Source organism: Mustela putorius, unplaced genomic scaffold (genome assembly GCF_011764305.1).
Source record: "Mustela putorius furo isolate JIRA1106 unplaced genomic scaffold, ASM1176430v1.1 tig00000196_pilon_pilon_pilon, whole genome shotgun sequence".
Classification (NCBI taxonomy): Eukaryota; Metazoa; Chordata; class Mammalia; order Carnivora; family Mustelidae; genus Mustela; species Mustela putorius.
Window position 1 is genome coordinate 15684676 of NW_025421310.1, and position 15007 is coordinate 15699682.

A 15007-nucleotide genomic window follows, 5' to 3' on the forward strand; every position below is an offset into this window, starting at 1 on the left:
CAGTGAGAGATATTCCGAATAACTGTTAGCAACTTAGGCTCTTAGCCCAACCACCTGCTTCAAATTTGGGTTCCACTGCAGCTTCCTTTCTGTGAGGTCCAGCTTCCCCTCCTCCCAGGTAGCATTCATACTAGTACTGACTTCATAGGGTTGTTGGAATTCAATGAGATCATTACTTAACGTGCCTGGCACATGGTAAGTACACAGTAAATGGTATTAGGATAATACTGTTGTTATTTCTAAAGTAGTCCGGTAAAGGCATTTTTTTCCCCTAGTCATTTACATGCCAGATATTATATTTGCTACTGGGACATAACAGAGACCAAGACAACCCTAGCAACCTGTGATGACTTGGGGCTTAAAATCCAGTGGGGAAGACAAACACATGAATAGACAGTAAAAACCTAGAGTGGTTGGAACTGTGATGGAGGAACCCCAGGGGCCTTTGGGAGCCAGAGGAAGTAGCTGGCCTGGGGGCTGGGAGAAGAGAGAGGGCTTCCTGGGGGAGGAGATGTCTGAACTGAGATCCAAAGGACCGACAGGAATCAGCCAGGAGGATGGAAGAGCATTCCAGAGGGAACAGCCTGTGCAAAGGCCCCATCCTTACGCTTATGGGCTCCTGGTCCAGTGGGGGAAGCAGACCCACCCCCAAGGAGTGGGAACCCTGTCTGATTTAGCTTGGCCTGTAGCTAAGACCAAAAGCATGTGAAAGAGGGAACAGAAGGCCCCCCTAGGCCAGGAGTATAGCCCATGCAAAGGCCTGGTAGCAGGAGGCCTACTTTTGAGGACCTAGAAATCTGTGCTATGACACAGAATACGTATCTGTGCTAGGACACAAAAATGGGAAGACAAACCGTGAACCAGAGTGTGAAGGACTGATTTTGAGCTGTATCCTGAGGGCACTAGGGAGGTGTCATGAGAAGTCCAGAGGCAGTGGCTGGAGAAGTCCAGGAAGGCTTCTCGGCAGCGGATGTAGGAGCTGGCATCCAAGGAGTAGTAAGAGTACCTGAGGGGAGGTTCTGGGCAAAAGCCAGAGGAGTGAGGTCCCAGATCACGCATGGTCTCTCTTTACAGGCTGCAGAGCTTGGTCTTTATTTGGGGACACTGGGAAGTTGTGGGAGGGTTTTGAACAGGGAAGGGCATGATCTGATTTATGCTTTAGGTCCCCATGGCTGTTGTATGAAATAAGGATGAAGCCAGTTTCTTGAGGATGAGTTTGTCTGTCCCCAGCATGGGGTCTATTCCTGTCTGGGGGTGTGGGTGGGCACAGGATAGGAAGTATGGTATGTGTTTGATATTCACATCATTCTTTGGCCTTAAGGAGCCCCAGCCTTGTTGGGGATGGTAACGCTGGCTGCAGATTTTATTCCTACAGTACGCTCAGGGCTTGAGACAGAAGGAGGTAGAGGGGTTGGGTAGATGGGTCTAGGGGGATGAGAGTATTCTCCAGGGGGGTCACAGAAGAGGAGCCCTTGGATAGGGTTCTGAGGCATACATAGGAGTTTGCTGGGTGAGAAAAAGGAACAGCTTCTGCGAAGACAAAGAGAGGCTGATGTGTCTCAGGAGCCATGTCTAGGTTTTTCTGGTCTGATCAGACTGCTGGCTGAGAGGTATGGAGGACGCCCCAAGCAGGGGAAGGAAGGCCTTCAATGTGATGCTGAGCAACTTGGCTTTTTCTCTTGGCATTGGTGGGGAGCCACAGAAGGATCTTGAGCAGGATTTAGAGCCACCTGCCTGGTGGGGGCTGGCCTAGAGACTTGGTATGTTCATCCTGCAAGAGAGGAGGAGGTGGAGAGGAGCCGAGAGCAGAGAGGTGTTTAGGAAGTTTCACTAGTGAGATCTGGGGACCACCTGGCTGGACGTTGGAATAGGGAGTCTGGGCGACTTCCAGATCCTCCTTGATCTCCCATGCTTACTAGTGCCCGTCACCTTTGAGAACCAGCATGTTGCCCCATCTTTTAAAAAATAAGCACTGACCCACTTCCTTTTGTACCACATCCACACTTTATCGTAGGCAGTCCTCATAATATCCTCATGAATAAAGAGGCATTCTGCTTTTGAAAAGCAGGGGGTTGGGGTGCCTGGGTGGTACACCTGGTTAACCGTCCAGCTCTTGGTTTCAGCTCAGGTTGTGATCTCAGGGTTGTGAGATTGAGCCTCGAGTCAGGCTCCTCACTTAGCTCAGCATGGCATCTACTTTGGGTTTCTCTTTCCCTCCCCCTCTGCCCCTCCCCCCTGCATTCCCCTCACCCCTGTGCGCACATGTTCTCTCTCTCTCAAATAAATAAATCTAAAAAGAAAATGAAAAGCAGGGAGTTTTGGGGTTGAACCTCTGTCCAGGGGTACATGGGGTGGAGTCTGTGTTGGGTGGAAGCAGGAGATCTTGAACTTAGGGAGGACCTTGGAGAAAGCAGATAGTGAGCTGGCTTCTGGCATGCCCTTGACAAAGATGTACTTGTTGTGATTCTGGGAACTGAGCTTTATATTTTGGTTGAGGCTGGCAAGATTCTGGGAGGTCTGGTTGCCTGGTCTGGTGCAGTGGTTCTTCTTCATTCCCCAGACCATGGTTTGGGTCTGTGTGATGTTCCTGGGGATTCTGGAAGGAGAGCTGCCAACTTCAGCCAGCTTTCTTTCTTTCTTTCTTTTTTTTTTTTTTTAGATTTTATTTATTTATTTGTCAGAGAGAGAGAGCACAGCAGGGAGAGAGGCTGAGGGAGAGGAAGAAGTAGGCTCCCTGCAGAGCAGGGGAAGCCCAATATGGGACTCAATCCCAGGACTCTGGGATCATGACCTGAGCCAAAGGCGGTGGCTTAACCAACAGAGCCACCCAGGCGCCCTTCAGTATTCCTTCTTTTGTGTGGTTCTTCAGTCCTTCATCCAGCATTTCTTGAGCCCTCACTCAGTGGCAGGCACTGTGTGGGTTAATGTCAGGGAGGGACCCCAAGATGAGTTAGGCCTAGGCCCTGCCCCATGGGCCTCCTTGGCTGCAGAGGATACAGACGCAGACATAGGTGGTCCTGGCGCAGAGAAATGAAGGTTATAATGGAAAGCGAGAGCCCCCAAGATAGGCACCTAACCTAGTAGTGGGGGGGGGGCATCAGGGAAGGCTTCCTGGAGGAGTTTGCTCTTACCAAGGGAGTAAGTGCTCCAGAGAGAGAGGCTTGTGCAAAGGCCCAGCTCCTGATGGAGTTACAAGGAGTAAGCTGACGTGAGACAAATGAGACTTCAGACTCCAGGTTAGGGAGCTGGACTTTGTTCTGGGGATGGTGGGGAGCCATGGAGGGCTTTATTTTATTTATTTATTTTATTTTATTTTTATTATTTTTATTTTTTTAAAGATTTTATTTATTTATTTGACAGAGAGAGATCACAAGTAGGCAGAGAGGTAGGAGAGAGAGAGGAGGAAGCAGGCTCCCTGCTGAGCAGAGAGCCCGATGTGGGACTCGATCCCAGGACCCTGAGATCATGACCTGAGCCGAAGGCAGCGGCTTAACCCACTGAGCCACCCAGGCACCCTTTATTTTGTTTTTTTTTTTTAAGATTTTATTTATTTATTTGACAGAGAGAGATCACAAGTAGGCAGAGAGAGAGGGGAGGAAGCAGGCTCCCTGCTGAGCAGAGAGCCCAATGTGGGACTGGATCCCAGGACCCTGAGATCATGACCTGAGCCAAAGGCAGCGGCTTAATCCACTGAGCCACCCAGGCACCCTATTTATTTATTTTTTAAGAGAGCATGTGAGCAAGTGCAGAAGGAGGGGTAGAGGGAGAGAGAATCCTTTTTTTTTTTTTTTTTTTTTTTTTTTTTTTGGTGCCAAAACCAAGAGCAGAACCAGAGAGAGAGAATCTTCAAGCAGGCTCCACGCTTAGCTGAGGTCGTGACCTGAGACACATAACAACTAAGCCATCCAGGTACCCCAGCCATGGAGGGCTTTTGAACAGGGTAGGGCCAGAACCAGATGCCAAGTGGGGACAGTCTCTCAGGGACCGTTGTCAGGGCAAGATGGGAGGCCAGGGAGGAGGCTGAATCAATGAGCCTGGGAAGAGACAGTGAGGCCTGGAGTCACCATCTTGAATCTTCCCATCAGCCTTGGTGGGTGGGGAGAGTATCTCCATTTTACGTAAAGGAAACCGAGGCTCAGAGAGCCCGTGGAACCAGCCCAAGATCACACGGCTAGTGAGTGGTGTGTGAGCATCTCTAGTACGCAGGGGAGTGTGCTGAGGGACATCGGGGAAGGGGCTGGCCCAGTGTCCCCCAACAGGTCAGGAGTGGAGCAGGAACCCAGGTCTAGTTTCCCGAGCCCCCAGTGTAAGATGTGGGATGGGGGTTATGGAGGGCTAGGCCTCTCCTGTGGTCCTAGCTGGACGTCCGCTGGGACTGCGGTCATCTGAACACTCACCTGGGCCAGACGTCAATGAAAGCTCCCTCGAGGGGCTGGTGGTTGCTGGCTGGGGTTGTCAGGTGGGACGCTGGCCCGCGCCCCTCCACCCACCCCATGTGGCTTTGGCTTTTCGGAGCTTGACAGCTGTGTTCTGAGAAGGAGCATTCTAGGATGTCCAGGTAGAAGCTGTGAGGCTTCTCTGATCCAGCCGTGCAAGGGCCAGAATGTCCACTTTGCTGCTGTGTGTCGGTCACGCTAGTCTCTTGGAGGGTCTTCCCAAGGTACAGGGAGCGAGGAATCAGCCCTCCCCTCTTGATGGGAGCGGCCAAGAAGTTTCAGTCAGCCTTAGGACTGTTACAACTCTACTTCCCAGATGGAGAAACAGATTCAGAGAGGTTAGGAGACTTGCCCGAGGCCACACAGCTAGTAGCTAGTAAGTGGCAGAGCCAGGAAGTGAGCCCAGGCAGGCTGGCTCAAGTCTGTGCCTTTAGCTACTACAAGAAACCGAGCGGAGACCTGGGGAGGTGGGGAGAGGAGCTGTGGTACTCCAAGGTTTGGCCCATCCAGGGGGAAGAAACTGGCCTCTTCCCTGCCCCTCAGGCTTAGTGTCGGAGGCTTACAGCTCTGTATGAACCCCCGGGGTTGGGTTCTTTCTGGGGCCCTTCAGCTTGGCCGCCGGAGTGGTGGGAGGTGTTCAGCCTGGTCTCAGGAGTCCTTTCTGGGGCTGACACTGTAATTCCTTCTCTGGCCCCCATCTCCCTGGCTGTCACTGCTCTGGTCTCTCTGGGCTGTTGAGACCAGGGGGCCCCTCGAAGGCAGAGCTCAGGTCTGACTTATCTTTGGGCCTTCAACATCACCAGGCAGTCCTTGGTATTTTGGGATGGGGTACATGGAGGCACAGGAAGAGGGTCCACATCTGAGCCCAGCACCCTCTACTCTCCCTGCCCAGCCCCAAGCCCCCAGCACCGGATCCTGCTGGACTTCCTTTTCCTGGACACGGAATGCACTTACGACTACCTGTTCGTGTATGATGGGGACTCTCCCCGAGGGCCCCTGCTTGCCAGTCTGAGTGGGAGCACTCGGCCTCCACCCATCGAGGCCTCCTCAGGCAAGGTTGGTGGGGCCGGTTGGTGGGGGTCTCTGGCTGGAGTTCTGGGTGGACTTTGGAGGAAGGGGGTTCGATACACAGAAGAAAACAAAAGAGGGGGAGGGGCAGAGACCCAGCAAGAGAGAGTTGGCAGCAAAGAAGGGTGGAGAGAGACCCAAGAAAGGAGGCAGGGACGCGCCGGGTGGGGTGGGGTGGGGTGGGGATGGGAGCAGCCCACCCCCCAGTCCAGTCCCCGGAGCCCCTGCAGCCGTGCCCATCTTGTGCCTGCAGATGCTGCTGCATCTCTTCAGCGACGCCAACTACAACCTTCTGGGATTCAATGCCTCCTTCCGCTTCTCCCTGTGCCCTGGGGGCTGCAGCAGCCGTGGGCAGTGCCGGGCCCCTGGGGTGTGTGCCTGCGAGCCTGGCTGGGGGGGCCCTGACTGCAGCCTGCAGGAGTGTTCAGCCTACTGCGGCAGCCACGGCACCTGCGCCTCGGTGAGCCTGTCCCCAGCTGTGTGTCCCCCGCCCCCAGGTGACCACACCTACTGCTCCATGTGCCCCTGCCTGAAACTCCCTGGCCCCTTCCAGGACAGCCATCCCTGCTTAGGACCCTGCTGTCACCCTCAGGACTCCCCTCTCCTCCCAGACCCCACTCCCATCTGCCCTCCAGCCCCGCCTTGCCTTCATCTGGGACCCCTCCTGTGCCTGTGTCCACCCTTCCTGCCTGTAACCTACCTTTCGCCGGTGAACCTACCTGCCTTCCCCTTGCCTGCCAGACTCCATCATCCCACCCAGTCACTTTTTCTGGCCTTGGGCCCCCAGCCCTGACTTCTGCCTGCTGACCACTGACCTTGTGCCTCAGCCATGCACACACAGCCTTGGGACTAGATCACATCTTGAGCCCTCCTGCCTTCACCTCCCCAGACTGAGGTCGTCCAGCCTAGGCTGACCTTGCCCTCACCGCTGCCTTCTCCTCCAGTCTCTCTTGCTCTCTGTCCTCATTTTCCTCTCCAGGGCCTTCTGTCGTTCCCATTCCCTTTTCTTGATGGTCTGTCTGCTTTTTCCTACCTCTCTGCTTCTCTCTGGTTGTGTCTCTATGTCCCTTTCTTCCTCTGTCTGTTGGCCTGTCTCCTTCCTGGCTGTTACTCCATCTCTCCTTTCCTATCCACCTTTTTCCTTCTCCCTTTCGGTCCCGTGTGCCCCCCCCCACGCTTCATCTCTCCTCCCCCTTTCTCTCTCTCTTTCTCTCTCCATCCTTGCCTTTGTGTGCCCGTCCCCCTCCAGCCTCTGGGACCATGCCGCTGTGAGCCTGGCTTCCTGGGACGTGCCTGTGACCTGCACCTATGGGAGAACCAGGGGGCTGGCTGGTGGCACAATGTGAGTGCCGAGGACCCCACCTTCTCAGCCCGGATTGGTGCGGCTGGTGCCTTCCTGTCCCCACCAGGGCTGCTGGCCATTTTCGGAGGTGAGCTGATGGGGCACGCATCTGGGGTCTGGCGGCCTGTGGCCAGGGCCTGAGCCCATCTGTCCCTCAACAGGCCAGGACCTCAACAGCGCTCTGGGGGACCTGGTCCTATACAACTTCTCTGCCAACACCTGGGAGCGCTGGGACCTGAGTCCTGCCCCGGTATGAATCCCTGCTGCCCTCCACCCCCAGGCTGCCTGACTCCCCCTCCCCCCTCGGAGGCGCCTGTCCACTCCGGCAGCCCCAGCTAGGGCACCCTAGAGCGACCCCACCACCCCATACGCCCTCAGCCTTGCTGCTTGATACAGGCCCACGTCATCCTCCCAGTGCCGCTTTTCTACGTTTGGCTTTCTTTTTTGCTTCCTGTATCTCCTTTTTTGCATCTTACTCTTCTGTGAATCTCCTGTCTCTTTCTCTTGGTTTCTCTTTCCATTTTTGTTTCTGCGCATTGGTCTTCTGCTCTCTCTTGGTCTCTGTGTCTCCTCTGGGCTGTCTATCAGTCTGTCTTTCCCTCTGCTTTTCTCTGCCATTTCCCCTATCCCCTATCCCTACCCCCCAGCCTCCTTTTTTTTTTTTTTTTTTAAATTTGTTTTTCTTTGCTTGTGTCTGTCTTGCTGGGTCTGTCTTCCTTTCTCTCTTTGTGTATTTCTGTTTTTCTCTGTGTCTCTACATCTCTCTCTCTCTCTGGTTGGCTTTCTTGTCACTCTGTGTCACCATCCTGTCTCCCGGTCTCTTGCCTACAGGCTGCCCGGCACTCCCACGTGGCTGTGGCCTGGGCCGGCGCCCTGGTGCTCATGGGCGGCGAGCTGGCTGATGGCTCCCTCACCAGTGACGTGTGGGCCTTTAACCCACTGGGCGGGGGCCACTGGGAGCTCCTTGCACCACCTGCCCTGGGTTCCTCAGGGCCACCAGGCCTGGCAGGTCATGCAGCTGCCCTGGTGGACGATGTCTGGCTCTATGTGTCCGGTGGCCGCACGCAGCACGACCTCTTCTCCTCTGGCCTCTTCCGTTATCGCCTCGATGGCACCAGTGGAGGCTACTGGGAGCAGGTGATTCCGGCCGGCGGGCGGCCCCCTGCCGCCACTGGCCACTCCATGGTGTTCCACGCGCCCTCACGCACCTTGCTGGTTCACGGTGGACACCGGCCCTCCACTGCTAGGTGAGTGACCTGCTCTGCAGGGCCAAGCCTGGCCTGGTCACCTGGGTCTTCAGTCTTTAGTGGTGTTTGCCCATTGATGGACTTTCTCAGTCATCCGGGCCTTCCTTCCTTAGGTCATTCCCTAGTTCACTCGTTCTTTTATTTGCTCATCTGCAAATCTGACTCTCTAACCCTTCATTCAGTCTCTTGACCACTTACTTCCCACATTCTCCCACCCATCTGTCCGCTCATCTACGCCCTGCTGGGTCAAGGCCAGCCCTGGCTAGATGATATGCAGAATCCAGAGATGACCAGACCCAGGTCCTGTCCACTGGGAGGCGGGTGAGGACATAAACCTCATCACGACAGTCTCACCCTGACCCATCATGGGGCTCTTGAGAGCCTGGAGAAGGGAGAGAAGCCCTTCCTGCCCTGAGGCCCTCCTCTGCTCCTACCAATAGGTTCTCTGTGCGGGTGAACTCCACTGAGCTCTTTCACGTGGATCGGCGCGTGTGGACCACCCTGAAGGGCCGGGATGGGCTTCAGGGCCCACGGGAGAGAGCCTTCCACACAGCCAGTGTCCTGGGGAACTACATGGTGGTCTATGGTGAGGAGGCTCCCTGGTCCTGCCTGCCTGCCTGCCAGGGCCTCACGCCCACACTGAGCTGAGGCTCCCTGCCTGAGGGTCCCCACCTTCGCCAGGCTTGCCAGCTGTGCCCCTTTCCTCCTTTCCCAGGGGGCAATGTGCACACCCATTATCAGGAGGAGAAGTGCTATGAAGATGGCCTCTTCTTCTACCACCTTGGCTGTCATCAGTGGGTGTCGGGGGCCGAGCTCGCCCCCCCAGGAACCCCTGAGGGTGAGTGGCCCCCTCTGTTTTCCTGAGAGTCACACCTCCCTGACAGTGAAACTGGGCTTTGGGCAGGAACCATGTTGGTGCTCGTAGGGTGAGCCAGATGTGCTGTTGGAGCTGGGCTCTGAAGGCCAGCCCATGCTGGGGGCAGCGTGGGGCCTCAGTTGCCATGGAGATGGGAGGCCGGCCCCAGAGCATTGGTCTAGGCTCCAGCCAGCTTTTGTCCATTTCCAGCTGCCCCAGGGAACCGCCTGTGTTTGACCTTTTCAAGGTCATAGAGTGGGCAAGTGGCAGAACCAGGATGGCTGGCCCCAGGCAACCATTTGTACAAAAATATCATTTAATCTCTCTGTGCCTCAACTTGCCCATCTGTAAAACGGGAATGACAGTAGCACTTAAACCACTGGGCTGTCGTGAGAGCAGTTGAGATGGCACGAAGAAGGAAGACTGCCTAGCCAAGGGCTCAGTATGTTGACTTTATGAAGGTGCCAAGAAGGGGGTGTGGAAGAACCTTTCAAACTCCTTAAATCAGACTGCTTAGGGAATCAGAAGGAAGCCACAGGTCCTGAGCTCGGAAAGACACTTGTACACACAAACCGGGCATATCATTTCAGGGCGCTGTGGACTTCAGGAGACCCATCTCCTCTCCCTGCTCCACTGGACAGAAGAGCAAGGACAGAGAAAGTCATAAGGAAGGGACATTGACATTTAAGGGGTAGGCTGAGTGAAGGGTTCCCCATGGAACCCTGTTTGACCATCAGGAATAAAGCCTTGGCCTGGCATTCAAGGCCTCGAATCCAAGGCTCTTCTGTTGGTCACCGACCATTTACCCATCACTTAGGACTCCTAGTTCTGAGTGACAGGCTCCAACCCAACTAGCTTGAGCAAAACCAAGTTTCTTAGCTCTCTTGAGTGACAGCTGGCTTCAGTCTGGCCTGGGTCTGGAAGTTCACAGGTTGGCATCAGCTAGTTCTCTTTCAAGTTTGCTTCAGTCTGTGGCAGGTTTGTCTTTTGCAAATGGTCGCCAGCAGCCCTGGGCCTATATACTACCCCTTTAAAAGGCCCAGAGGGAGGAAGCACATGCCTTTTCCCCCAAAATCGTAGGAATTAGGTCCTCTTCCTGAATGAGTCCCTGACATGACAGGCTACACCCCAGTGCCGCTACACCCCAGTGCCGCTAGAGGCTGGGTTAGCTCAACTCGACCTGTGGACTGTGATGGGAGAGGGTGGTTTTCCAGAGGACGATCAGAGGCTGTCCCAGGGTGGGAGGCTGATGCCAGACAAAACCAGGTCAGAGTCCAGCGGCCTTGCCTCATGGCTCCCTGAGGGCAGGAAGATGGTCTATGTCTAGAGGAGGAAACCAAGATAAAGAGAAGTTGCTTCTCCTACTCAGTGCCACACAGCTAGTTGGACCCGTGATTTGAACCCAAGTAAGTGGAAGACCTAGGAATGGAAGCCAGGTTTTTCTGACTCCGAAGATCAGGCTCTGTCATCAAAAGGTGTCCTGGGCAGTGGTGTGGGGACGCGTTCAGTTGAAGCAGGAAGTCGGGGGCTGGACTGGGGCATGAGAAAGTTGGGACAGTCCTCCTGGCAAGGGAGCCATGAGCTTGGGAGACTGGTTGGAATCTCATGTCCTTTGGTTGGTGGGGGGTGGGGTGTCTGTATTCTAGGCCGAGCAGCACCTCCCAGTGGGCGGTACTCACATGTAGCAGCTGTGCTTGGAGGCAGCGTCCTGTTGGTGGCTGGGGGGTACAGTGGCCGGCCCCGTGGGGACTTGATGGCCTACAAGGTGCCTCCATTTGTGTTCCAGGCGCCTGCTCCGGACGTGAGCACTGGGGAGATAGGGAGAGGGTGGCTGCTTGGGGTGGGGGGGAACTGGGAGGAGGCATGGTTCCCAGGGAGGTGGGAGCAAGTTGGGGTGGGTGCCTGGGAGAAGGACTGGGGGTCCCTGGGGCTGAGGGCAGAGTGGATAGGGGTCCTTAAGGTGTCAAGCAGTTGGGGTTCCCTGGGATCATCAAGGTGGGTATGAGGGAGCAGGCTCCCAGTCTGAGGAGCGCCCCCCACCCCCGTGTCTCTGCAGTACCACTTAGACTATTGCTCCATGTACACGGACCACAGCGTCTGCTCCCGTGACCCTGAGTGCAGCTGGTGTCAGGGGGCCTGCCAAGCTGCGCCACCTCCTGGGACTCCCTCTGGGGCTGTGAGTGACCATCCCAGTGCTCTTTCTCCTCGCATGGAGACTCGACCCTCAGTGTCTCCCTCTGTCGAAACCCAGTAGAGGACTTTCTTCCATTTGGGAGACTTGTTTTCACACGAACCTTGGCACTCCTGACCTCTGACCCCTGAACCTCTGGCCCATCCTGATCCTTTTGAACTTACAACCCTGCAGAGCCCCTAGGTCCTGTCCACTCGATCTTTCTCATTCCAGTTCATTTTCAGTTCCCTTCTCCGATTGCCTGCCGCTTTCTACCCTGTGACTCTTGAACCTGCAGCACTTCCCAGGTCCCCGTGAAGCCCCCGTGGACAGTAACCCCTGTCCCTCCCTTCCCTGCAGTGTCCAGCTGCCAGCTGCCTGGGCCTGGGTCGCCTTCTGGGTGACTGCCAGGCCTGCCTGGCCTTCAGCAGCCCCACAGCTCCTCCCCGGGGGCCTGGCTCCCTGGGCTGGTGTGTGCATAATGAAAGCTGCCTCCCCCGGCCTGGTGAGTATGCAAGGGTGGTGTGGGATGGAGCGGTGCAGCACCCCACACTGACTGCCATTCCTGCCCTCCTCCTGTCCTCACAGAGCAGGCCCGCTGCCGAGGGGAGCAGATCTCGGGCACCGTGGGCTGGTGGGGGCCTGTGCCTGTCTTTGTCACATCCCTGGAGGCCTGCATCACCCAGAGCTTCCTGCCTGGCCTGCACCTGCTCACTTTCCAGCAGCCACCCAATGCCTCCCAGCCTGACAAGGTGGGGAGCCAGGGGATGGGGCCCAGTGTGTGGTCCTGGGGTTTTCATTGTTCAAATGGTTCTATACCAATCTTGTGGTTTCATAATAAGCCTTTACATTCAAGGGTTTGATCTTCCTTATTGCATAAGAGGTTTTTTTTTTTTTTAAAGATTTTGTTTATTTATTTGACAGAGATCACAAGTAGGCAGAGAGGTAGGCAGAGAGAGAGAGAGAGAGAGGAGGAAGCAGGCTCCCTGCTGAGCAGAGAGCCTGATGCAGGGTTGGATCCCAGGACCCTGGGATCATGACCTGAGCCGAAGGCAGATGCTTAACTGACAGAGCCACTCAGGTGCCCCATCATAAGAGTTTTTTAAATTGTGCTAAAACACACATCACATGAAATTTACCATCAGCAACATGAAGCACATTCACAGTATTGTGCGATCATCACCTAGTTCTAGAACATGCTCGTTACCCCATAAAGAAACTCCAGATCCATTAAGTAATCCCTCTCTGTTCCCCCTCTCCTCCAGCCCCTGGCAACTGCTAACCTTTTAGTGATTTGTCGTTGGCAATCCGCTAACTGTGGATTTGCCAACTCTCGTATGTCGTGTAGCTGTCCCCAGCATCCCCCCAACTCGATGTCACCCTGAGTCTCTCCAGAAGATCATCTGGGATTTCTTTTATATCCTTGTAGGTCTGCTTATTCAGATACATGCACATGTGACATTTTAATTCTTTTTTTTTTTTAAATATTTTATTTATTTATTTGATAGAGCGAGAGAGGGAACACACGTGGGGGAATGGGAGAGGGAGAAGCAGGCTTCCCGCCAAGCAGGGAGCCCGACCTGGGGCTCGATCCTGGGGCCCTGGGATCAGACCTAAGCTGAAGGCAGACACTTAACGACTGAGCCACCCAGGCACCCCTAATTATTATTATTTTTCTTCCCCCAAAAGTAATATTCCAGTCTCACTACACTGCCACTTCTATTTTTTTTTTCTTAAAGATTTTATTTATTTAGTTGGCAGACAGAGATCACAAGTAAGCAGAGAGCAGACAAACAGAGAAGGGGAAGCAGGCTCCCTGCTGAGCAGAGAGCCTGATGTGGGGCTCAATCCCAGGACTCTGGGACCATGACCTGAGCCAAAGGTGAGGTTTTAACCCACTGAGCCACCCAGGCACTGCGCCACTTCTGTTTTTTTTTTTTTAAAGATTTTATTTGTTTATTTGACAGACAGAGATCACAAGTAGGCAGAGAGGCAGACAGAGAGAGAGAGAGGAGGAAGCAGACTCCCTGCTGAGCAGAGAGCCCGATGTGGGACTCGATCCCAGGACCCTGAGATCATGACCTGAGCCGAAGGCAGCGGCTTAACCCACTGAGCCACCCAGGCGCCCCCACTTCTGTTTTTTAACATGTCCTGGCAAGCTTCTTAGAACTTAGGAAACACCCTCAATTTTTTTTTTTAAGAGTTTTGTAATACTCCAATTTAGATTCTAGAGCTGTAGTGCTATAGTTTCCTTAAGTAGTCCTTTGTTGACGAATACTTGGCTTATTCCATTCTTTTGCACTTATAAAATGATTATAAAATGCATGCGAATAAATCATGTAGTATGTCTGTCACTTTGAATGTTGGATCTGGATTCTCTCTTTTTTTTTAAAAAACTCGTGTGCTGGTTTATTATTATATAACCAAGAACATGTTACATAGGGTGAGGTCTGGAAGGTTCGTGAGCAAAGGCGCTCTGTCCCCATATAGAGCTAGGGTCTGGGAGTTCACAGGAGCTAGGGTGTGACCCCCCTGCTGGCATGGGCTGGCATGGGCTGTGTTCACCAATTTGGAAATTTCTATGAACCCTGTAGTTCAGGGACTTTTTAAAATAGCGTGGACTCTTAAGGGCTTTGGTGGAAAGTAGAAAGGTGGACTGTTGGGGAAGAAGCTCTTGAAAGGTCTGGGGTCTCGGAGTTTGATGAAGGAGGTGATGAGCGGGGGGGCCGGGACCGTGCTATCTATTGTCCAAGTTGGAGTACTGACTCCCGAGTGCCCCTGGCCTCGGTCTCTCATTTGATGCAAGAGGGAAGGAAGTTGGGGTGCCTGATTTTTTTCTGGTTCTGATGTTTGCCTGAGAGGCGTGGCCACCATGGGGCCACTCGGAGAGGCACTCACGCATACCTTCCTCCCCGGCGGGCCCAGGTCTTGATCGTCCGCAGTACAACTATCACCCTGACGCCCAGCCCAGAGACCGATGTGTCCCTGGTCTACCGTGGCTTCATCCATCCCCTGCTGCCCGGAGGGCCCGGAGGGGCGGGGGCTGAGGATGTAGCTGTGTGGGCCCGGGCCCAGCGTCTGCACGTCGTGGCTCGGATGGCCCGGGGTCCTGACACGGAGAACATGGTAAGGGTGCCTGACCATTCAGGGGGCTGTTAGTAGCTAATATGGGGAGTGGGGTATATAGTGCAGGGAGGGGCTGGGGAGAAATCAGAGGCATGGGACATATCCTTAGTGGAGGGAGTGCCCTGGGGCTTTCAGTTATGAATGGAATTGGGAAGGAATTTTGAAGAAGGTGTGGAAGGTCTGAGTTACCAAGTCAAACGCCCCCAAAGAGGCCATGGGTGATGGTAGTGGGGTTAGTTGAGGGTTCTCAGAGGTTCTTGGGGGTCTAAGGATCTCTGAAGCCCTCTTCCTCTTCCCAGGACGGAGGTGAGGTGGGTTTGGGGCTCTTGGAGGTTTCAGGGGTTGGGTCAGCTGGAACGTTCTGACCCCCGTATCTGTCCCTCACCTGTACCCAGGAGGAGGTGGGGCGCTGGGTTGCTCAGCAGGAGAAGGAGACGAGGCGGCTGCAGCGCCCAGGGTCTGCTCGCCTCTTCCCCCTGCCTGGCCGGGGCCACAAGTACGCAGTGGAGATCCGGGGCCAGCTCAATGGCTCAGCAGGCCCTGGGCACAGCGAACTCACTCTGCTGTGGGACCGGACTGGTGTGCCAGGTGGCAGCGTGAGTACTTTTGCCCGGGCCTCAGACCCCTGGAGCTTTCTGAACCCCAGGCTGCAAATTCTAACTCTCCTGACCTAACCTCCCACTCCCTGACTCTTGACCTCTGGGCCTCACCTGGAGCCCTCCAGACACCAACCTCTGACCCTCAGACTCTGACCTGATCTCA

The 15007-nt window shown here is 54.7% G+C and overlaps 1 protein-coding gene across 2 annotated transcripts in view; it reads left to right on the top strand.

Annotated features, from left to right (window-relative positions):
* The window catches only part of MEGF8 (multiple EGF like domains 8), a 37574-nt gene that overhangs the window by 1133 nt on the left and 21434 nt on the right, over positions 1–15007 (top strand). For both annotated transcript variants that reach the window (XM_013063977.2, XM_045077246.1), the window contains exons 2-14: positions 5329–5492; positions 5758–5964; positions 6754–6934; positions 7008–7096; positions 7678–8093; positions 8534–8679; positions 8809–8931; positions 10596–10750; positions 11006–11125; positions 11480–11624; positions 11708–11871; positions 14045–14245; positions 14641–14841. In XM_013063977.2, coding sequence (XP_012919431.1) covers positions 5329–5492; positions 5758–5964; positions 6754–6934; positions 7008–7096; positions 7678–8093; positions 8534–8679; positions 8809–8931; positions 10596–10750; positions 11006–11125; positions 11480–11624; positions 11708–11871; positions 14045–14245; positions 14641–14841 — 2312 coding nt within the window. The remainder of the gene's footprint in view (positions 1–5328; positions 5493–5757; positions 5965–6753; positions 6935–7007; positions 7097–7677; positions 8094–8533; positions 8680–8808; positions 8932–10595; positions 10751–11005; positions 11126–11479; positions 11625–11707; positions 11872–14044; positions 14246–14640; positions 14842–15007) is intronic.